Genomic DNA, 25216 nt, shown 5'->3' on the forward strand with positions numbered 1-25216 from the left:
GGGCAAAAAAAGGTATGTAATGTGATCTTTCCATTTTCACCTAGAGAGAGAAGGTTCACGCATATGCACATGTGCACCCATACACGTCAAATCAAGTACACACCTCACTCCTCTACCGTGTAAACACAAATGCGAAGTCAAGATCAAAAATACCATTGCAAAGATTGCTAATCACACTGAATATTTTTATGGTGGTGGCAAAAATAAACGACATTTAATGATATGCAATATTCTTTTTAAAGGAGACACAATATTAAATGCACAGGATCAAAATCAGTGCAAATACTCTTATCCTTACCTGTAATCAGTTGTATCTGTAATTATTGAATGGCCAAATGTTCTCTTTCTTCCAATATTCTGTCAAAAGGGCAATGTCCCCCGTGAAGATTTTCTGAAACAAGTATTTTATTATACTCACACACGGAAATCGTGTACATCCCGATTTAGAAACCTGGAGTTATCCCTCTTTTATGAGGCATAAAACTCCTCCTCTGTAAATAAACAAGACTAATGAAATGTTCTTAAGAAAACTGCCACCAACGATGTTAATGAAAACATCCAGAGCAGTCTGCAAATACCCACTTGGGGGGACTATATAAAAGTCTCAGAAAGGAAGAAGACTTTTGGAGTCAGGTAACTTGGGTTTTACAGCTAGTCTCTGTTCTTCACTTCCAGTAGGATGCCTTCTGAGTGTTCTCCCACTCGCTGCTCTTCTGAGTCTGGTGCCAGGGCTTCTGATCACCCATCTGTTTCAACGCGTTCTATGAAAACGACTTGTCTCCCTAACACCTGTGCTACAACCAGATGCCAGACCCCCACCTTCCCATCCACGTCTCGCTTGTCAACTGGTTGCCTCACACCATGCTACTTTGCTGGGAGTTGTAATATTCCATGCTTGGTGGGGAACTGTCCTTGTTGTGAGGATGGGGTGTTCAACAGCAACGAGAAGGAGACAATGCAGTTCCTGAATGACAGACTCGCCACCTATCTGGAGAAGGTGCGTGGCCTGGAAGAGGAGAATGCAGCACTGGAATGCAGGATACGAGAACAATGTGAACAGGAAATCCCACTGGTGTGTCCTGATTATCAGTGTTACTTTGACACCATTGAAGATCTCCAACAAAAGGTCTGGCAACCCATTGCCCTAATACCTTTGTTTTCCCAACCTGTGATTTGCTTTATCTTTATACTAGAAGAGGACATTTTAGGCATGAAAGGAAACCTAGGGAGGAGGGGATTCCAAGAGCTAATGTGTTGTGGTAGAATGAGCACTGGACTAAGAGTCAGGAAACACCAGCACTAGCTCCAGTGCTGCCACGAATTAGTTGAGTGATGATAATAAAGTCGCTTATGTATAGGCTTTACCTTTATCATTTAGAAAACGAGGGAAAACTGTGTTATATCTGAAATTACTTCTCATATAACACTGTATATTTGAACATAGAAAATGAAATGCCATCTTTTTAATTATATAATTTCACGTAGTAACCATTTTCTTTTACTGATGAATTTCTATTATCATGGACGGGGATCTATACAGTCATAATACAAACTACGGACAGAAAAATGTAACTGTGTTCATGTCTTATAGTCGTAAAAAACGAGCCATTTTACTTCTCTGTTTTGTTGTTAAATAGGCAATTTTTCTTCATGAGTGACACTGTTAATTTGAAAAGCAGGATGAAAGCTATTTTATGTTTTCTTATAAATATTTTAAAGGATAGTTACATCGCAATTAAATGAATAGATACCTAGTATTCTTTCAAAGAGCCATTTATTACATAACTTACTTTCCAGATTTTGTGCACGAAGGCAGAGAATTCTAGACTTGCTGTACAGCTTGACAACTGCAAACTGGCTGCTGATGACTTTAGGTCAAAGTAAGTTTAATTTGAATTTGAAAATGATTTATGGTTCTCCTTCTCTCCTCTCTCTGGTTCTTTTTCTCTCATAAACACTCTCACTGGGCACAAATGGTCTCTCTGTGTAATATTATTAAGCTAAAAATTCTCGCAAAACTCTATTTTATAATTATTTGGGATATAAAAGAAATTATGATATGTGGCTCCCTTGAGTCCATGTATCATTCGTCAGTACAGCCCCAGTACTTTGCACAGGACCCAGCAGAGTAAGCATTGGCTATATCTCTTTTGCTGCGAAAGGTACGAGAGTGAACTGTCCCTTCGCCAGCTGGTAGAGACTGACATCAGTGGCCTGCACAAGATCCTGGATGAGCTGACCCTGTGCAGATCTGACCTGGAGGCCCATGTGGAGTCCCTGAAAGATGATCTCTTTTGCCTTAAGAAAAGCCATGAGGAGGTGAGGACAGTGGCAAAATCCCTAAAGGACCCTAATGGTGACAGGGTTAAACTGACAGATGTTATGTTTAAGTGTATAAATTGAATCTGGATTGATGTTGCTTAAGCTGGAACAGAATTCCTCAAGGCACACTTGTTATTCGGCCTGATCACTTCAGTGTATCTCTGAATGAGACAACTCTGGCCAGCGCCCTATGAAGGAATCAAACTCTTCACTTGCCATTGTTTTTGCAGAGGAGTTGAGTAATTCCACAAATGGTTTCCCTTGGAGGCTTTATGACACCCCTAGCTTCAGCCCAAGAGGTATGAAATCAGACTGATAAACGCAGACTATGAAGTCCATTTCGAAAAGGGGATACCCATGCAATATTTCTCCATGATTCCAAATGTTCTGTACTTAAAATCATAAAACAAGAAGTGTATGATAATGCCATGTTGCGGAGGTTGGAAAATGAAAAGTTGAATGATGTAACAAAGAAGGTTTTCTCTTTGAACATGTTTGATGATAGTAGTAGTTAACATTTATTGAGAGCTTACTATGTACCAGAACTTGTTTAAGTTATATGTATGTTAATTCTTATATACCTCTGGGAAAGGAACTATTATTATATCCACTTCTCAGATGAAAAACTGAGGCATTTATAAGTAGCACTAAGACATTCAAACTCAAACCACCTGAATCTAAATTCCACACTTCCAGCCACTGTTCCAAAAAATAGAAATAGGATGCCATTGGGGTAGAATTTTGTCAAATTGATTTTTCCCCCACCACTTTGTGACATTCCTATTTCCACTTTCAGGAGGTCAACCTGCTTCTTGGACAGCTTGGTGACCGACTCAGTGTGGAGCTAGACACTGCCCCCACGACCGACTTCAACAGGGTCCTGGATGAGATGCGTTGTCAGTATGAAACAGTGCTCGCCAACAACCGCAGAGACGTGGAAGAATGGTTCGCTGTTCAGGTCAGCACCTGGAGCCAACACAATAGCAGGCTTCCAGATCCCTGCCTCATTCATTTGCTTTCTCTAAAAGTGCCTATGTTTCAGACAGAGGAGCTGAATCAGCAGCAGCTGTCCAGTGCAGAGCAGCTGCAAGGCTGCCAGACGGAGATCTTAGAACTGAAACGCACAGCCAACGCTCTGGAGATTGAGCTCCAAGCCCAGCAAAACTTGGTGCGTAAGGGAAAGACAACTGTTTTGTCACTGATGAAGCAGACCTTGAGATACTCTCCCTTCTTCCATAACCCAAAGAAGAGACAGTTCATGTGACAAAGGGCCCGGTTTCCAATTTGCAGGGCTTACATTTCCTTGCCTTTCCCAAGCATTGCTAAACCAGGAATGACAGGTCAGCAGCTTGTACTGCCCCAGCAGGTACCCTGACCTTCCCTCCTGGACTTGAGCATGATCTCACAGCACCTTCCAGAGACAGGTTGAGAGAGAGAGGCCTCTCAGCCACAGGCACTAAGCATGCCAATGAGGTTTAGTTCTCTTTTGATGCAGGTAAATTTTCCAGGCTCACCAGCGTATCTAAAACAAGGAATAACTTTCAGACTTTTCTTCCTACAACTATGCTAAAGTTTCCTACAATCAATTCACACCTCAACCTGATCCTTTACTGTACCCGAACCAGTCAAACGCCCCCTGTGTGTGCCATGTTAGTGTTGTGGAGAATAACTGATGAATAATAGCTAAGCATTCATCCGGTGAGAGGCACAATGCTAATTTAATTCTCACAATAACCTTATAGGGCAAATGCCTTTACTAACTCCATTTTACAGATAAGGAAAATCGAAGCTCAGATGGTCGGGAGTCATGCAACTTTAAGAGGCAAAAGTGGGAGCTGAATTCCGGTGGTTCGACCCCAGAGCCTCTTCTCTTAACCACGCTATCCTGCCTCCCCCTGCCAGGAGCCCATACTCAACATTTCCTCTCAAATGCCGATGATCCTTCTTAAGCTACAGAATTATGTTGTATGTTGTGATAGTTGTAGTGGTGGTAGTAATAGCTAACACTTACATAGCCCTTAAAATTTTTCCAGGCACTAAGTGCTGTATACATATTAATTTGTTTAATCCTCACGACCATTCTATGAGACAGAAACTTTGCATTCCTCACTTTGCGTATGATAAAATTGAGGCTTAGAGAAGGTGAGTAATTTCCCTAAGGTCACACAGCTAGAAAAGAGTTGAGCCAGGATATGAAAACAGGCAATCTAGTCCAGGAGACTGTGCTACACAGTCCTTTTTACTTTTTTTTTTTTTTTCTTCTGTAGACAGACTCTCTGGAATGCACTGTGGCAGAGACCGAGGCCCAGTACAGCTCCCAGCTGGCCCAGATGCAGTGCCTGATCGATAACGTGGAGACCCAACTGGCCGAGATCCGCTGTGACCTGGAGCGGCAGAACCTGGAGTATGAGGTGCTGCTGGACACAAAGGCCAGGCTGGAGTGTGAGATCAACACGTACCAGGGCCTCCTGGACAGTGAGGATGGCAGGCAAGTACCACACAGTTAGTCGTAAAATCCCCTGGAGTCAGAAACAGTTGAAAATGAAGGGCTAATGTCAAAGAATCCTGTTGTCCCAAGGTTCTGGCCAAGGCCAAACCTCCCTAATGTGTTAAGGGATCTTCTGAAAAGCAGCTAAGGCTAATGAACACATGACAACAGAAATGTTCTGAAATATTCTCAAGTTCAAATAAACATCATATAAAACATTTCATGCTGGAAGTCTCCCTGTGCTCCTATTTGCCACTGAAGGGAAATCAGGAACATGACTAATAAGGCATTTGCAAAATGAAAAGAATATAAAAATATTATTCAGTAGTCACTGTTGCAGTGAGCATGAAATGACAATTCTGGGTCCAATGAAATCGGCTTAAGTCAAATGTTATTCTACAGTTTTCTTCCGAACATAATTTGTAGGACACATTTTGACATGATTTTTCCCAGCTGACATTTTATCAAGCTTTTCCCCATTAAACTTAGTTTGAAATTGTTTTTCCCCAGAATTCTTTGTAACCGTGGTTCTACAACACACACATCAAGCAACACCTGTGAGCCGTACTCAACCTATGTCATGTGCACAGCTGAAAACTGCTGTGCTTGAATGTTGACACCAGGCACAGCTGATGGAGGAATTGAAGCCAGTCCACTTCAGGTCCCAAGAAAGGAAATGGGGCTTCAACCGGGGATATCCAAGCCTGAAATGCACACCAGGAAGGCTTTTGTATCCTAAAGTTGTCCTCTAAGCATCTTCGGTATATCTCTGCTTTATCATTTCCTCTCCTGCGTGCTAATTTGTGCTATTCTAGGAGCCCACAAAGCTTTCTTGCTCATCTCCAAATAAAATGTGTTTCATTCCTTTGGGATGGTAAATACAACTTTGTAGTTCATTACTGTTGCTATAGTAATCTAGGTCTTACAAATGGTCATTTGATCCAGGAAGAATCATCTGAATCTATGTCCATAGTGTGATTTTGCATAAACCGAGGCTGAGAATCTTTACTCCTCAAATACAAATAGATTAACTCATCCACGCAAAGTGTCACGTATAAGGAAAGATAGTTGTGTGACTCTTTCCGAGAAGAAATTTAGAAGTAAAATACAAGAAATTTTATCTTTAGTTATAAAAATACTAGGTTCTCTTTTTTAATTCAGCACAGGAAAGAAGAAAAAAAGAAATCATAATTCCGTCCCCCAGCCATCCACAGTCAATATTTTGGGAAGCTAAAAAAAAAAAAATGTTTTTTTTCCTTCCAGTTTCCTTTCTCAAAATAGGTTTTTCCATATACTTGTAATCATAGTTACATATAGCTGTGTAATATATTTTTTTCACTTATGTCATCTAAGCATTTCTTAATAAAAACATAACATTGACTTGCGACCATTATTTTAATGGCTGTATGATATACCATCAGGTACATTGGTCTTTCATGACACACTTAGGTTATAAGAATAACTATTTTATACATCTAGAAAACAACAGATTGGCTCATAAAATAAAGAGTATTACCCGTGAGTATTGCACTCCTTTAAAAATATGACACCAAATGGTCAACAATCACTCTAAAGCAAAGAAGAGACAGTAAAAGGGCATTGGAAATGGAACAACCAGAACAGAAGTAATGAGAATATTGACGCATTATAAAAAATATAACCAATGTCAAAGAAAAATTTGTGTAGAATTGTTAAATGGAAACCTAATTTGCTGTGTAAACTTCTACCAAAAACACAATAATTTTTTTTTTTTTTAAGCAATGTAGAGAAATTCCACTTTCAGAACGATGAGTAGGCATGCATTTTTCTATTCCTCCCACTAAGCATGGCTAAAAACCCTGGACATTATATAGAGAACAAACACAAGAAAACCCTGAAAAGCGATGAGAAGTCAGACCAACTAGGGACATCAAGACCCAAGTAATGACATAGCAGTGGCTTGCCTGGGTTTCCTTTTGCCTCAAATATCCCAGAGCGGCTGCTAAAGAAGCCAATAACCCAGGAACATGAACAGGTACAGACAAAAAAACAAAACAAAACAAACCCACCAATTCTACTCAAACTTCTCCAAAACATAAAAAGAGGGAACACTTCCTAACACATTCTATGAGGCCTGCGTAACCCTCATACCAAAGCCAGACAAAGATACCACAAAAAAGGAAAACCACAGGCCAATATCCCTCATTAAAAAAAAAAAAAAAAAATTTTTTCATTAATACAGATGCAAAAATCCTAAACAAAGTAATAGAAAATTGAATCCAACAGCACATTAGAGTGATTATGCACCATAACCAAGTGAGATTTATCCCAGGAATATGAAGGTGGTTCTACATGAAAAAATCAATATATCTACTTCTGAAAATCAGCCAGTAAAAACCCTAGGGATCACAACAGTTCATTCCACAAGCCATCATGGGGATGGCACAAGACCAGGCAACATTTCATTCCATTGTTCATGGGGTTGCCATGAGTAAGGGCCAATGTTATGGCAGCTAACAACAATAGTAAACCATATTAATAGAACAAAGGAAAAAGAATGCACAATCAACTCAATAGATGCAAAAAAAGGATTTTGACAAAATTCAACACTCTTTTCATGATTAAAAACACCCAGCAGATTAGGAACAGAAGAGAACTTCCTTAGCATGATAAAGTGCATTTATGAAAAATCTACAGTTAACGTCATACTCAAGGGTGAAAAAAATAAAAGCTTTTCCTGTAAGACCATGAATAAAGCAAGGATACCTCCTTTCGCTACTTTTATTCAACATCGTATTGGTTGTCCTAGCCAGATAAAATCAACAAGAAAAGAAATAAAGAGTATCCAAATAAGAAAGGAAGAAATAAAACTATCTCTATTTGCAGATGGCATGATTCTATATATTTATAGAAAATCCCAAAGAATACAAAAAAAAAAAGACAAGAGCTAATAAACAAATTCAACAAAGTCTCAGAGTACAAGACCAACATACAAAAATCAGTTTTGTTTCCATACAGCAGCAATGAACAATCTAAAAAGCAAATCAGGAGTACAATTCAATATACAATAATAACACGAAAAGGAATAAACTACGTAGGAGTAAATTTCACCAAGGAGTTGAAAGACTTGTACACTGAAAGCCACAAAATATTGATGAAAAAAAGTAAAAAACATTGATGAAAGAAAGTAAAGACCTAATTAAATGGAAAGACATTTCATGTCCTTGGATTGGAAGGCTTAATACTCTTCAGATGTCAATACAACTCAAAGAGATGTACAAATTCAGTGCAATATCTATCAAAATCCCAATGGGGTTTTTTGTAGAAATGCAAAAGGCGATCCTCAAATTTGTGTGGAATTGCAAGAGGCTCTGAATAGCCAGTATTGAAAAAGACAAAAAGAGTTGGAAGACTCACATTTCCTGATATCAAAACTTACTACAGAGCTATAGTAATCAAGACAGTGTAATATTGGCATAAGGCTAGACCAGTGGAATAGAACTGAGAATCCAGAAATAAATACAAACCGCTATGGCCCATTTATTTGCACCAACAGTGCCAAAACTTCCTATACACAAGTCAACAACTAGTAGTAATGTGTAAAAAAAAATAAATAAAAATAAAACATACACCAAAAACTACAAGGTTCCTAAAAATATATGCAAAATTAAAAGGCACAAGACTTTAATGAAAGACATAAAGGAGAGCTAACTAAATGGACAGTCCTGCTTCTCTTGTTATGGTAGTGAAGACCCAGTATTGAAATCATAGACCAATTATTCCACATATTAATCTATAAATTTCAATAAGTTACAACCAAAATTCCAACTGAATTTTCTTGAAAATTGGCAGGCAACTCCTAAAATTCATATGTAAAACAAAGGGTCAAGAGAAATCAAGGCTATTTTGAAGAGTAAGAATAAAGGTCACAAAGAAACACTGAGTTGTGATAAGCATAGATTCTAAGGTTTGAATCATGGCTCTACCAATGACTAGCTGTGTAACCATGGGCAAGTTACTCAATCCCTTTGTGCTTCAATTTCCTCATTAGTAAGTGGGAATAATTATTAGTATCTCTTCATAAGGTTCTTGTCCGAAGAGGCAAGAAACATGGGGCAATGTTAAACTACAGGGCTGGAAAAGGGGGATGGAAGCTAAAAGAAAGGCGTGAAGTATGTACAAGGTAGGGAGACAAACAGTTCAAGACTTAAGTCTGCAGACACAGGACCTGAGGCCCTGAGCACACAACCAGGTGAGGAACAGATTCTTAAGGGACCTCACAACAATCACCTGGGCTTCTTCCACACATTTTTAAACAATAGACAGTGACTACTGGAGTATATACATACACACACATATATATATGAATTTTTTCTCTAATCAGGAAAAGGAAACTTTTCATTTATTGTTGTTGCTGTTGTTGTTCTTACTTAAACAACTTGCTAGCTACTAGTTGCCAGGTAGATATTGCTTAAACTACATACGCACCTCTTAAGTTTACTCATTAAACCCTTCCCTTTAGTTCACATACATGATCAGGAGCAAATAACTTTCTGAAAAAAAATGCCTAGTAAGTGTTTCTCAGAAAGAACACATATTCCTTTCAGCAGAACATATTGAAACAACAGATGTAAACCACCACGACAAATTTTTAACTAATGTAATACCACAATCAAACACAGAACACGAAAAATTTTATAAAATGTGGGCTTTGAAAAACTGAAGGTAACCCGTCTCTTTTCCAGTAATTTTCTTGTTAACAACCAAACCCTACCTGGAAAGCTAAAGTATGAATCTAGCAATTACCTTTAAAAAGACTCTTACCTAAATTTACCTAAAATTTAATTCATATCTGCAATGTTCTAGGAGCCCTGGTGGCACAGTGGTTAAGAGCTTAGGATGCTAATCAAAAGGTCAGCAGTTCAAATCCACCAGCTGTTCCTTGGAAACCCTATGGGGCAGTTTTACTCTGTCCTATAGGGTCCCTATGAGTCAGAATTGACTCGATGGCAACCAGTCTGTTTTTTTTTTTTTTTTTTACAGTGTCCTAAAAATGAAAATAGGAAAATTAGTTAGGAAGAACAAAATAAAATAATGATTTCTAAGTTCACCAATGATTATTACATTGTAATAGTTTCCCTTTTCTAGAGAAGAAAGGAAAAGAAAGATGGACTCATCATTCCCGGTCAAGCACAATGCCAGGTAGAGAGATCAGTAAGGCCTTAATGAATTTAACATACTCATACCTGTTTAATAATGGATGCTGTTGGGACTCCTACGACAGATCCTTTTGAAGACATAATGTGAAGCTCTGGGTCCAATGAGAAATAGTGGTTGTGTTGGTAATAACTTAGTAACAACCCAGGTGCACATTTTTTATGAGACAAGTAATTTTTCTCAGGCAAGTAAAAAGCAGACTAATGAGCTGTTCCTATGGGATTTGATAGAAACATTAGAAAGGAAAACATTCTGCCCGCTGTGACACCACCTAGAAGAAAGACTATATAAGTACTTCAAAGAGAAGCCAAAAGGCTTGGTAGTTAGATTCAGTCAAGTTTGCTTGAGCTTTCCATCTGAGGCACCACAGACTTTGAAACAAAACCAAAGCTGGAAACACACTATGGATACCAACGGCTGTACAACTGTTTCTTCTTCAACACCACTCCAAAGCTGCTCTAGGATTACAAATTTTAGGACCATCTTTTCAAACAAAGGCTGCCAGGGTGGTGGTCTTGAAGCCAACAGCTGCCAAGCCATTCCATGCTTTTGTCCCATGCCCATCTGCCTGTCAGGCAACTTCAGTGCCTGTCTCCCACCGAATGACTGCGGCTGGTGTGGCGAAGGCTTCAACAGTAATGAGAAAGAGACCATGCAGATCTTGAACGATCGCCTTGCCAACTACCTGGAAAAGGTGCAAATGCTAGAACGAGAGAATGCTGATTTGGAGTGTAAAATCCAGGGAGAGTGTAACAAAGAGGTCCCTGTTGAATGTCCTGATTACCTCTCCTACTACACTACCACTGAGGAGCTCCAGCAGAAGGTAAGGTTCTCAGGAACCTGTATAATCGAATTGTGAATGGATGGTCTCCAAGAAATAGTCATTTGCTAAACTTTAATCTTTTAAAATTTCTTTTACAGTGAAAAATACCTTCAGAATAAGAAAAATCCCTGGAGTGAAGTTGTTATCTTGAGGCAATATTCAGAGTTTTATAGCTTTTCATTTTTCCAGATATGCTCTGTCGTTATAACCAGATAACTCAGGATCAAAACATGTTATCAAATGCTGCCATTTCTTTAACAAAAATAAGAAAATGGGGATCTCAGAACATGTTTTTTGTTTTAAGAAGTTCCCGAACAGTTTGGTTTTTATCCACCTTGCAGCCATCACTTCCCTTTTCTCCTTTAATGCTTATTTCATCATCTCCAAGTTGTTAAGTTTCTTCCCACACCAAAGCTAAGTTTCCTATTCACTGTGATATGCTACCACTACACGTACTGGATTTATTCAGTTATTTGTTCAAGTATTCATTTACTAACAACAATGTACTAAACATTGTTCTAGGCTCTGGGAAAATACTGGTGAACTAAAAAAAGTGCCTGCCTTCATGGAGTTTACATTCTAGTGGATTGTGGTATGTTATGAAAATTTAAGAAGGATTTTATATTTTAACAGAAAGATACATAGAAAAGTTTTTTAAGTAGTTTTTTCCAATCTTTTAGGAAAAACACAGAAACTCTGACTTTCCAAAGTGTCCCACGCTTACTGAGAATAGCTATGAAGATTAATGAAAAGCCTAACCAGCCTTCCCCTAGCAAGTGAAACACACAAGCCCCCTGGTTCTTAAAGGAGATTCTGGTGTTTGTCTCATTTGTGTGTACAATTTCTTAATTCTAGATCTTGTGTACCAAGGCTGAGAATTCCAGGCTGGTCTCACAAATTGACAACACCAAACTGGCTGCCGATGACTTGAGAGCCAAGTAAGCCCACCCAACACTGTCATGCATGACAGAATTCACCCTGAGTCTCATACTAAACTCTCCCGATAAGATAATCCCCAAGTCCACTAACCCCCTTGCCCCATGCCATGTTAGCACTAGTCCAGAAAAGATCTTCAACTTCAATAAATTATTAGGATTAATAAGAGCTTACATGTATACAATACCTGTAGTTTCTAATGTATGATGTCATCTTATTAGCTGCACAATGATTCAATAAAATAGGTAGAGCTAATATATTGTTAAAAGGAGCCCTGGTGGTACAACAGCTAAGCACTCAGCTGTTAATCAAAATGTCAGTAGTTTGAACACACCAGCTGCTCTGTAAAAGATTACAGCCTAGGAAACCCTACGGGGCAATTGTACTCTGTCTTATAGGGTCACTGTGAGTCAGAATCGACTTGATGGCACACAACAACAGTATATTGCTACCCATTTAAGGTGAGAAAACTTTGGCTTAAGGAGGTTAAGTTACTACCCAAAGGCATACAACTAGTACAAGACTGAGCCAAAACTTGGACCCAAGATGTCTAAATCCTAATCAAGTGCTTTTCCACTTATACAGCACTGACTCTAAGGGCAGGGAAAAAAAATGGGGCAGGAGGAGAAGAAATTGCCTCATCTCAAAGAATTAGCAACACCGCAGCACTCTGGAAAACAATTTAAGAATAATAATGAAGTGGTCATGTTTATCCAATGGTTTCATCTCTAAAAGGAATAAAGTACACAGTAGAAGCAGAGTGAAAAAAGAGACCTAGAGAAAAATGCAGAAAGGAGTTCTGTTTGGCTTGGTTTACACCATCTGTCTTTTAACCACAGGTTTTCTTTTCACGTCTCATTTTTAAAGGTATGAAGCAGAGGTGTCTGTACGCCAGCTGGTGGAGGCAGATGCCAAGGGCCTGCAGCAAATCCTGAACGCACTGACCCTGGGCAAGGCAGACCTGGAGGCGCGAGTGGAGTCTCTGAAGGGGGAGCTCCTCTGCCTCAAAAACAACCATAAGCAGGTGAGTCACAGACCCGGAGAATCATCTCAACCAAAGCCTCTAATAATAGCATCAATTTCTTTGAGATGGACTTTAAAAAAGGGTGTCCCCACTACACACTGCTCGCATTTTTAGCACTGATAATACCTACTGCCTCTACCAGTAGTGCAATATGTTTTCAATCCACTGGTTACAACACATACCTAAAGTCAAATGAAGATAGAAAAGCCTTGATTGGCCCCTCCGGCTTTTCAGGAAGGAGGAAGCAACCCAATTTTCTTGTTCTCACAGGTTTCCCACCTTTTTGTAGACATTACTACACAGACTTCTGCCACCTCATATTGGTACAAGTCAATATTGTCACCAGCCCATGGTGGCATCATAGAGATTATAGCCTCTAGTTATAAATCCCACCTCTTTGCTGCTTCACTCATAACCCATCCCTAGAAATAATCTAAATTCTTTAAAACCTTGATCTTGCTATCCAATTTCTTTTAGCTTGCATATTTTACCACATAAGTCATAGCTGAAGTAGTCTTAAGCCATTTTATAGCATAAAAAATAGCACCTATAAATTATATATATATTCCTTTATTGTGGGCCATATTTCAGAGGCAATTAAGCTAAATTTATTGCTGTTAGTAGACTGACACAAGAACACAAGGGGGTCATATGTTCACTAAGTGACTTGACATTTTTTTTCTTTCCATAGGAAATCAATTCCTTACAGAGTCAGCTTGGGGACAGATTCAACATTGAAGTGACCACTGCTCCTTCTGTTGACCTAAACCGGGTTCTACAAGAAATGAGATGTCAATACGAGTCCATTGTAGAGACTAACCGCAGAGATGTGGAACAATGGTTCAACATGCAGGTGGGAAGAATAGAAAAGTCAAAAGCAATAAACTTACATTGCATTTCCAGGAGCCACTTAATCAAAGTCATGTTTTTTTGCCATAATATCAATGGTCCTTGGCTGTGTTTCAGATGGAGGAGCTAAACCAACAGGTCGTGACCAGCTCTCAACAGCAGCTGTGCTACCAGAAGGAAATCATTGAACTGAGATGCACCATGAACACCCTTGAGATTGAGCTACAGGCCCAGCAACGAATGGTACCCAGAAAGCTGACCAAGCCTAGCAATGATGGCAACAGTGCCTGACACCTGTGTTTTGCAATGCTTCCCAAACTGTGTCCCTCAGAACAACAGTTCCTCTGGTGTTAAAAGGTCTATTCTATTACCCAAAAAAAGGACTTCATAGTCAAATAAGTCTAGGAAATGCTGGATTAAAACAAAGGTTAAACACAATGCCTTCCTGTAGGTCTTTAATAAGCCAATGTACACTATGAATTTCCAAGAAGAGGACCTATGGTATTTAGCATTCCAAAACTTATTTGACCATGAACTTTTTTTTTAATGGAGTATCTCGTGGTTTTAATAATCCATGGAATATACTTTCAGAAACACTGGAAAGGGAGAATTTTCACAAACTATCACGTTAGATTTATAAAACAATCTTACAGATGAGGTGGCATAATTATTAAACCAATCTCATCGATGAGGCTCAGAGAGCAAAGGTGATTTTCCCAAGCTTATCTATTCTATTTTATAAATAGAGATACTGAGATCCTGAGACATTAAACAATTTGTCCAAAGTCACAAGAGGAGTAAGAGTATGAGCCAAAATTTAGATTCCAAAGCTGGTACTGCTTCTGCCTCATTATACTGCCTTCTCTGTAGCAGGACATTGCTTAATTGATTTGAAGGGTATCAAGAAGACCTCTGGCCCAAAACTGCTTTTGTCACTAGCCATTCATATGACCTTGGGCAACTCATTTAACCTCTTGAATCTCAGTTTTCTATAAAAATGTGGGTAATCATGCAAATAATAGGTTATTAGAAGCTAAAATTTCACCATTATCCATAGACTTAGAGAATGACAGAGCAAGAAAGAACTTTAATCATCAAAGTTTTAACTCTCATATTTCCATATAGAATACTTGATCCATGAAGGAAAAATGTTTAGATTAAATGTTGTTTGCTTCCTTTTTAAGGTACACTCATTGAATGGGGTGCCATGACAACATATTTTAATGCCTGGATGTGAAATGAGTTGAAATATTTTTCTTTCCTCACAGGTAGAACTGTGTGGTGGGAGATTATCACATGATTAAGAAACAGGAAGAGAAGGGAATACTTACAGGAGGGTAAAAACAAGAGAGAAAGGAAAGTAAGCTTTAGCACAGTTGACCATTTTGTCTGTAGATTGGATTTGCTTAGGAAGTAAGAAAAGGGCTTGGAGCTCCATTAGCACCTGTCACTAAGAAACCACTGTTAAAAAACCATACAGATCACAAGTGACATACATGGACCTGAGCTTAAAGGAGTCATCACTACAAACCCTACCTTTCCTCTTCTATGGTAGAGAGAGTCCCAGGAATGCATCCTAGCAGAGACGGAGGCCCGCTACACGGCCTTGCTGGCCCAGATCCAGTGTCTGATCGATGGCCTGGAGGCTCAGCTGGCAGAGATCCAGTGCGCCCTGGAAAGACAGAACCAAGAATACGAGGTTCTGCTGAACGTCAAGTCCCGACTAGAGTGTGAGATTGCCACTTACCGCAGCCTTCTGGAGAGCTCGGATGGCAAGTATGTAAAATAAAAACTCCTTCTTTGAGAAAGATGCTGAAGCACACACGTTATGTGCTGTCATTGGCAACAGGAGGACAAGTGCTTTGATCTTCATGGCAGTGATGGGGAGACCTACAATTGAGGTGATTTTTGAGCTGAGTTGTTTTGAAGAGCCAGTGTACCAGGTTAATGCCTTACAGGTGGGTTAGTGTCTTATAGTTTTTTAAAAAATTACTAGGAAAAAAGGCAATGGCTTCCCCAAAGATGATCATTCCTGGAGACTGCTACAGATTTTCTCTCACTGAAATAAAAGCCTGACTTTCATGAGATCTAACAGGACAACCCTGCTCCCTTTGGAGGAACACTTTTGAGCTGAAATCCCTAACCCTGTCTAGCCACTTGTCCTTGATGCCAATAGCAGCACATACATATGTGTGTTTCAGCATCTTTTTTTTTTTTTTTTAGTAGATGTTGTAATTTTTTTAAATGATAAGCTAACCAACCCATGAGGAATTATCCTGGAGCACAAGCTGTTTGAAGCCACTCAGTTCAAAACTAACACCCCAAACACACACTTAGTTTACAGTGCTAAGGAGACCTTCCTCCCTCAGATAATCTGTGAACTCTGTTCACAGCATTCTCTGAATTGGCACATCCACTAGCACAATGTCAAGTAATGTTATAACCTTGAAAAGCTACAGTCTACCAACCAAACCCATTGCTATCGAGTCGATTCCGACTCATAGCAACCCTACAGGACAGAGTAGAACTGCCCCATAGGGCTTCCAAGGCTTTAAGTCTTCACAGAAGCAGACTGCCACATCTTTCTCACACAGTGTACCTTTCATCATCAAAGAGAGAAGATGCTTTATAAAAGAGCTTTACTTTTCATTGTTTCTGGCTCCAATTCTCTAAAAAGTCTTCATTTATAGACATCCAGAAGACACTTTATAGCTTCCTGATGAAGTGCAAAGGACTCTTCAGCAGTTTTGTGACTAACTCTCCAATAAGAAAAATATTTTGAAACAACAACAATGAAATAAATAGAATTTAGGGGAAAAAAAACACTAACTTCCATTCCTCAGAAAATAATTCCATTCACTTATTTCTTATCATTTTTAGATCGTCATGTGTTTGTATACACCTGTGAGTTTTTGTGAGTTTAGTTACCATTATGCCCAACGTACAGATAAGAAAACTAAAGCTCGGGAGGGCTAACTGACTTACCTGAGATCACTAGCTGACTCCTGGTGTGACATGCTCCTAAAACACTATGGCAGTTACTTTAATAGAAGCTTACATAACCCAATACTTCTAAACCTAGGATGCCACTTTCCAAAGGATCTGGCCTGACTTTTTCCCCCTACCTTTTAGTCAAAAGTTGGCAGTTCATACCCACCCAGAAGTGCCTTGGGAGACAAGCCTGGCAATCTGCTTCCAAAAGGGCACAGCCTTAAAAAACCCTATGAAGCAGTTCTACTCCGACACATGGGGTCACCATGAATTGGAACTAACTAGATAGCAACTAACAACAACGACTACAGTACAAAATGAATGAATAAGCATTTGGAAGTATTGTTTTGAGTGACACATGTTGAAGAAGTAACCACTGCCGTTTTTCTCCATAGTTATCATGGCCCAGCCCCAATCACAGGTAAATTTCTGGTTTTTCCCCCTAGGTTTCCCTGTAACCCACGTGCCACCAAATGTAACTCATCCTGTGAGACCAAGGCCATGGAATGCACAGCCCCAGTTTATACATCATGCAGCCAGTGTGCAGCCTTAGCCCCCCGTGGGATATGTGAGCCCTGCAATACCTGCAGACCCCTGCCTCGGATACTGGTTAAAATATGCACCATCACCAAGGAGATTAAGGACGGGAAGGTCATTTCTTCTCATGAACACGTGCAGCCTTGCTACATCACCAGACCTGCCAAAGGCTAACATTCCAAGGTGATGAAAATGACCCACATTCATGAAAGAGAGGCCAATACATGTTCCTGCCAGAAAGGTTAACAACTCCCTGTTCCCTTGAAGGTACTTAGTTTCTTACTACTACAGTAGGTCCCCATTGCTAGATAGAGTAGCTTCTATTCTGCTCCTTCCCTAAGTTGCTGCTGCCAACATGATAATAAATGACATTTCTCTGGAAGTGCCTTTTGCATTTTATCTGAGGGATGGACACAGATTTGTTAAGCGCCCAGGAAGACAGCCTACCCTGCTTGACTCCATGGGTGACGGGCAGGTTTCCTGTTTGTTTACTCAGATCTTATTTACCTGCATTCCTCATTAGAACCAGTCAGACAAGTTCTAGGATTGTTTTTGGCCATGGCACGTGAAGGTGAAAAGCTACAACCTTCCCTCCTAAACTCTTTCTTTGAATGTAGTAAGAAAGCCTATATGGAAACAGTATGGATAGGAGAAAAGATATTAAATACTGAATAGACAGTCACAAGCCTGAACCCTGTTGAGCTCTGCTGTCTCAATTATTATTTATCCATACAAACAAACTGAACCTTCCCAAGATATTTTTTTAAGATGTCCACCTTCTCCAAAACTTTATAAGCTATTAGGCTCCCCAGATTATTTCTTTTGTCAGAGCCCAGGATCAGGAATAGTTGCGGGAAGTGGGTCTACAGCATTGTGAAGAAATAGCATGGATCCTCTCATTAAATACTTGCTATTTCTCTTTCTACTCTCTAGGGAATGGGAGTTTGTTCTGTTTCACAAAGGACATGTAGCTGGAACTGTCAAGACATAATCCCTGCTCCTCTATCTCCCTGGGCTGCATGACAATGAAAAACATAGCCTAGATTTCTGCTTCAATCTATCTATCAGAGAGAAATGGACTAAATAGCCACAAGCTTTGCAGAGAATAACTACTAACTGCTGTTTGCAAGTGGGACACAGTCCCAGGGTGGAAAAGGCATTACTTATGCCCCAGCCATTATCATACCTTCTTACAGTTCAGTCACAAAGTTTTTAAGTCATTCCCTACAGAAATGATTTCACATCTGCATGGGTTTTAATAAATAATTCCAAATCAAATGCAGAATACGGAGTCACAAAGGCCGAAGTTCTAAATTTTCCACTGCCTAGCTGACCCTGGGCAAAACCCTTAGCCTTCATAAAATTCAATTTCCTCGTTTGTTAAATGAGGATCATGCCTACTTCACGAGTTTATTGTGAAGATCAAATTAAATTGTTTATGTAATATCGCTTTGTATGCTGAAAAGCACGACATAAATGTTATTTTTATATAAGCTTTGCCTTTATCTCCAGCCCTAGACCTAATTTTGTCATTATTATCTCATGTTCAAATTATTTCTTCACTAACTTAGTTATCCAGTCATACTTTTGGAGTTAAAAAAAAAAAAAAAGAATGAGACGCCTTGTAATCAAACCCCAAATTCTTCTCAATAAAGCATTTTTTTTGAAGTCTTGAGATATGTATCAGATATCAGTGATGCCCAGTGCCCACATCAAAGACACACCTCAGAGACAAAGACATTGTCTAACAGTTCAGCAATTTACTTCCTCCAGACAAGTAGCAGCTTACACTAAGCAAGTGGATTCAGAAGTCCCAGACTGATTTCTTTCTTATCAATATTCTCTCTCATCTGAACCCCCAGAGGGCCTCTGGTCTCTGTAATTCAAGCTAGCACTTGATTGCATGCCATCTCAAACTGCAGGATGTCAATGTAGAAAAAGCATGGGTCTTGGGTTCAGAAACCCTGGGACGGAGTCTCAGCCCACCTGTCTGTGTGATCTTGCGTAAAATGGATACAACATTATAGGCCCCGCCTGCTGTACTGCACAGTTAGAAGAATTAAATGAGGTAATGGTGATGAAAGGGTCTTGTAAGGTGTAAAGTGCTATGCAGAAGGAATTTGATCCTCAAATTGGAAGCCAGGAATATATCATTTCCTTCCATACCTTCTTCTGTGTGTCTGGTTCAGTGCTGGGCCAGGACATATACCATCAACCCCAACTGGGAGAATAATCACTGTACTCTGAGCTTCTGATTTCAACCGGACTCAGGCTGAGTTTAAACTTGGGCTATGTCATTCTCAGTTTATCCCAGAAATAGCACACCTTCCTCCCACCCAGAGCAAAGTATCCCACATGCCTTCCTTGGTGAAAATAAGTTATCGTAGGATTGCACAGTAAAGAGGTCAGGCCACGCAATGGCTTAAAGATTTTTTGTGTCTTCTCCGTACAAAGGAACCCTGGAGGCACAGTGGTTAAGTGTTCAGTTGCTAAACAAAAGGTTGATGGTTTGAACCCACCAGTTGCTCCACGGGAGAGGGATGTGGCAGTCTGCTTCCGTGAAGATTACAGCCTTAGAAACTCTATGGGGCAGTTCTATTCTGTCCTATAGGGGCTGCTATGAGTTAGAATCTACTCGATGGCAATGGCTTTGGCTTTTGGCTTTAGTTTTGCTGTGTTGAAAGGAAAGATAAAACCACCTGCTAAACCTTGTATACAGGTGCCGAAACCTCTTAAAAGTGGTAAGGAGTCTGGATCTTTACCAGAAAGCTAAATAAGTGTCCTATACAGCCACAGGAGGGAGTTAAAATGTCTTTTTACAAAGTTCGGTGTAGGTCAGCAGCTGGAGCAGAAAAGGGGTTTGGAGTAGGGGAATGGTGGGTCCTCATTAACAGGCAAGGAAACTGACAGAGAGAAAGGTTAAATGACTCATCCAATGCCACATAGTAATAAAACTGAATCTTAAATACCTTGATTTTCTTAGGAAGTTCAAAATATCACTGACACGTTATATAATCAGTCTCAAAGAATAGAAATCATTTACAACAGCAACGGGTTGTTTTTCAACTCTCCAAATCACCCTTCTCCAGCTTGCTCATCACTGTTTCTAGTGAGAAACCAGCCAAGGAGTCTTTATGCCATTAGCATTGATCATTCTCTTTGTCCAGAAATGCATAGACCACTGGAGCTTTAGAATTAGAAAGATAAAAGGAGAAAGAAAAGCCAAAAGAAAACAAAAACAAGGAATTGGAAAGATATTTGGATGGCATCTAACAGCCTTTTCATATCAGAGAGAGGAAAAACTGGGGCCCAGAGAGGCAGATGACTGGTCCACAACCACAGAGCTAGTGAGAGATTCTAGTGCTCTTTCCTCTATACCTCACTCCCCACCACATCTGTAGTGAACAGCGGTGGAGTGGGGACTAGTGGATACAACACTGGACCACAAGCAGTGACCTTGGGTTCTTCTTCTTAGGAGCATCATTTGGCTTGTCTGTATTTGGACCCCAGGTGTTCACCATGGACTCTTCTGGTCTAATATCCTTAGTTTCTCTTTCAATCCCTGATGTTACTAATCTTTTTGTGTCTAGTCTTCTACATCTATAAACAGGAGAAGACACCAGAAATAACTTCCTCCAACCCCTTATCTCTTGGGGTCTTTTAAAGGCAATCAATCAGATGGTATCAATAAGATCTTAAGTTCTTTAGAAGCTAATGTGGTATGTTGATACTATAATTAATTCCCCTAATTTTCATTTACCCAACAATACAGAAAAAGTATCTTCCGCTAGACAGAAATAAACCCTTTGCCTGGGTGGTGTTGTTGTTAGGTACCATCGAGTCGGTTCCGACTCATAGTGACCCTATGTACCACAGAACAAAACACTGCCCAGCCCTGCGCCATCCTTACAATCATTGTTACGCTTGAGCCCATTGTTGCAGCCACTGTGTCAGTCTATCTTATTGAGGGTCTCTCTTTTCTGCCGACTCTGTACTTTACCAAGCATGATGTCCTTCTCCAGGGACTGATCCCTCCTGACAACATGTCCAAAGTATGTAAGATACAATCTCGCCATTCTTGCTTCTAAGGAACATTCTGGTTGTACTTCTTCCAAGACAGACTTGTTTGTTCTTTTGGCAGTCCATGGTCTATTCAATATTCTTTGCCAACACCACAATTCAAAGGCTTCTATTCTTCTTCAGTCTTCTTTATTTATCATCCAGCTTTCACATGCATATGATGCAATTGAAAATACCATGGCTTGGGTCAGGTGCACCTTAGTCTTCAAGGTGACATCTTTGCTTTTCAACACTTTAAGGAGGTCCTTTGCAGCAGAGTTGCCCAATGCAATGCATCTTTTGATTTCTTGACTGCTGCTTCCATGGCTGTTGATTGTGGATCCAAGTAAAATGAAATCTTTGACAACTTCAATCTTTTCACTGTTTGTTGCCTGGGTAAATGTACCTAATTCTGTCCACTTTGATTTACAATTTAAGTTTGGTTAATAGATAGCATTAAAAGCAAATCCCCTCTCTATGTGAGAGGGAGAAAGAGATTAAAATTCAGGATAAAAGGAAAGTGTCCCAGAAGAAAAGGGGACAGCACCATCTATGTTAGGAAGAATTTCTAGGCCAAGGCAATCAGCATCCATGACACAGCCGTGGGTTGGTATCAGCGCAGGCAACCCTGGAATGCATTATTTCAACACTGTGATCACATGCCTTTTATAGGGAATGAATCCTTTGGCAGTTTGGCTGACTAGAAATATTTGACCAGTGCGTTCACGCGTGATTCACAAGCTTCATGGAAACGACCCACGCATCTTGTTCCAATGGGAACAATCCTATTTGGCAACACTGGAAGATTTATTTTGATTTGAATTATCCTTTCAGAGTGAGCATCATATTTGGAGGGTTTTCTTAGGTGATGCTTTTAAGCCATATGCAACCACTCACGTGCACATAAAAATATGTAATATGCTGATGTCCTAAACGTCCTAATAAAGGTATCACCAGTAAGACATGTTTTCTTGGTTCTCTCTCTCTCTCTCTCTCTCTGTGTGTGCCTTCTCCATCTCTGGACCGACATAACAAAGTAGGCATATTGGTATCTGGAGAAAACATCTGAAGTTACAAGTTCTCTTACTATTTCCTAATAAGAGAGCAGGTTTGGGGCTCCCTTCTCTGTGGCTCTAAAGGGCCAAAAACAAAGAAGACTTGCCTTTCCTTCTAAGCCTGGGGCAAAAATCTCTGCTATGACAGCTCCTTGTGGTGGCCCAGTGGGCAAGTGCTTCAGTGTTACCCTGGAAAGGATAGCACCTATCCACTTGATACCTGTGACCCTCTAAGAAGCAATTAACCCTACTGATCCTGACAGACCTGGAGAAAGACCACACTTGGGGGGAAATTTTTCCGAAACTCTGTAATTTGTTGTAGGGAACTGCCTACCCACAATTTGTATGTAAGAACAAATGAGAGAGTAGAACGGACTCCTCTCTGCACCTCAGTGAAGTTTAAGTGTTAGTCAGCTCATTTGTCACTGATGCACCAGAAAAAAATAACTGTCACTCTCCTTCACTGCCAGTGTCTGAGAGACACCCCATTCCCCAGCATAAACTGTACGGGCACAGACAGAAGTCTCATCCATAGCAGGCAAATAAAAATTACAACCCACTTAGGGGATCAGGATGAAAACTCAGAATAAGTGGTGCCCTCCTGAGGCGTTAAAAGAGCAAGAAGAAAACGTGGGCAGAATCACATACTGATTAAAAACAAGTACTTGATGCCAGACCAGCTGGATATGATTACCAGCCCTGCCACCTACTGTGAGACCCTGGGTAAGTTACTTAACCTCTCTCTCTCTGCTTCCTCATCTGTAAAATGGGGCTGTTAATAGTACCTACTTCATAGAGTTCAGATGGTTACATTAATTAATGCATGCGAAGCTCTTAGAGCATGGCTCAGACCCATTAACATTGTCCGATTCCACTATGCCGCTTGGAGAAGCTTATATTCAACTGGCGACAATATTGTACCAGGGCTGATGAAGCATCTCACTCAAGTTAACTGACAATGGCATAGGCATGCAAAGCCATCCTGGTAACATAATTAATGAAAGCACAGGGTTCAGGATGGAGCCTTTATTTTTAAGAGAAAGCTGAGTCACACAACACCGAAAGTAAAAACCCCATGCAGGTCCAACTCTTCTGTTGTCCAGAGTGCTGTGGAACTCAGTAGGAAAAGGATCTCCCTGTAAGTTATCAATCTTTGCATCCTCTGGCTGCGAATACAAAGAGGATGGATCAGGAGGAGGAGGGAAGATGGTTTGAAGCCAGCCCTGTAAATGGGATCACTTCCGTGGAGTCTAGAAGGCAGGGCAGTTCAGGTGGCCCTTCTCCTAGTACAATGTGTGTTTCCATTGTCTCTTATGGTCCTGATGTTCTCCGGAGTCAGGTTTTGGGATCAGTACAAAAGGCAGCAGGAAAGTGCCTAAAAAACTCTCAAAAGTCAACACGTAATCAAAGTGATTACATAGATATGTGCAGAAATTTCAATGCCTCTTAAGACCAAAAAGTAGAAAGAGCAATGCTTCTTCTATTCAATTAAGAATTAATTGAATATTATGCCTCAGACACTGTGCTAAGTTTTACATCAACTACCTTACTCAACCCTCACAATAGCCTTGTAGTACTATTATTTTTCCCACCTCACTAATGAGTAAACCAAGGCCTACAGAAGATAAGTAACTTGCTCAGCTTTACTCAGTAAATGACGAAGTCAAAATTTGAACAAATTTATGTCTTCTATTTTCCAAATGCCCTGGATTTAACTGTTCAAGTTTGGCAATGTAATATCTGTAGCCTAATGAAAGGCATAAATAGTTACATAAAAAAAATAATGCGTCATGGAGATCTAAAGAAATCGAGCCCTGAAAACACAACTTGACAGAGTTTATATCCAGTCCAGTCCAGGAAAGAGCCATGCTGACACAATCATACAAGCACACGTAGGTCAGGGCAGTTCTTCAGGTCTCAGTCCTTACTCCCTCACATTGCTATTCTTCTGGTTACATTTTTACCAAACAACCTTCATATGACAATTTGGTTTCTCCAATACTCAGATACAACAAAAAAGGTGCTATTATTTGCAGATGGGAACATTATGGCTGCAGGATGGATCACTTCTCAATGCTAAACTAATAAGTTTGCATGCTGGCTTATTCATCTGTCATTTAAGAGTTAGGTTACTGTGAGTCAGCTCCTGAGAGTTCCTTTGGTTCTGGATGCATTAATAAAAACAGTGCATCTGAGCCCACAGGACTGAGAACAGCCTCAGGAAACACATCCGATGTAAAGATAGAATACATTTAAGGTTGTACCTTAACTAATTGTTTGAAGGTGTAAGCACAGTCTATAACTTTCCGGGAGTAATCTTTTGATAACAATAATTAACATTTTCTGAGCACTAAGAATATGCCAGGCAAAGTGGGAAGAACATGCTATAGGCATCTTCTGCACAACTTCTCATTTTTTTTTAATAATTTTTATTGTGCTTTAAGTGAAAGTTTACAAATCAAGTCAGTCTGTCACATATAAGCTTACACCTTACTCCATACTCCCACTTACTCTCCCCCTAATGAGTCAGCCCGCTCCCTCCTTCCAGTCTCTCCTTTCTTGACTGTTTTGCCAGTTTCTAACCCTCTCTACCCTCCCATCTCCCCTCCAGACAGGAGATGCCAACACAGCCTCAAGTGTCCACCTGATACCAGTAGCTCACTCTTCATCAGCATCTCTCTCCAACTCATTGTCCAGTCCCTTCCATGTCTGATGGGTTGTCTTCAGGAATGGTTCCTGTCCTGGACCAACAGAAGGTTTGGGGACCATGACCACTGGGGTTCTTCTAGTCTCAGTCAGACCATTAAGTCTGGTCTTTTTATGAGAATTTGGGGTCTGCATCCCACTGATCTCCTGCTCCCTCAGGGGTTCTCTGCTGTGCTCCCTGTCAGGGCAGTCATCGGTTGTGGCCGGGCACCATCTAGTTCTTCTGGTCT

At 40.2% G+C, this 25216-nt stretch overlaps 2 protein-coding genes across 2 annotated transcripts; both read left to right on the forward strand.

Moving 5' to 3' along the window:
• Positions 1 to 679: 679 nt before the first annotated feature.
• KRT40 (keratin 40) lies at positions 680 to 5761 on the forward strand. The gene is made up of 7 exons (XM_010594615.3): positions 680 to 1126; positions 1798 to 1880; positions 2163 to 2319; positions 3119 to 3280; positions 3365 to 3490; positions 4590 to 4810; positions 5321 to 5761. The coding sequence occupies exons 1-7, from the start codon at positions 680 to 682 to the stop codon at positions 5418 to 5420; spliced, it is 1296 nt and encodes a 431-aa protein (XP_010592917.2). The 3' UTR covers positions 5421 to 5761.
• Positions 5762 to 10204: 4443 nt separating this feature from the next.
• KRT39 (keratin 39) lies at positions 10205 to 17340 on the forward strand. The gene is made up of 7 exons (XM_003414443.3): positions 10205 to 10829; positions 11685 to 11767; positions 12633 to 12789; positions 13481 to 13642; positions 13756 to 13881; positions 15194 to 15414; positions 17076 to 17340. Exons 1-7 carry the CDS (start codon positions 10410 to 10412, stop codon positions 17338 to 17340), a joined length of 1434 nt encoding a protein of 477 aa, XP_003414491.1. The 5' UTR covers positions 10205 to 10409.
• Positions 17341 to 25216: the final 7876 nt, after the last annotated feature.

Source organism: Loxodonta africana, chromosome 18, assembly GCF_030014295.1.
Source record: "Loxodonta africana isolate mLoxAfr1 chromosome 18, mLoxAfr1.hap2, whole genome shotgun sequence".
NCBI lineage: Eukaryota > Metazoa > Chordata > Mammalia > Proboscidea > Elephantidae > Loxodonta > Loxodonta africana.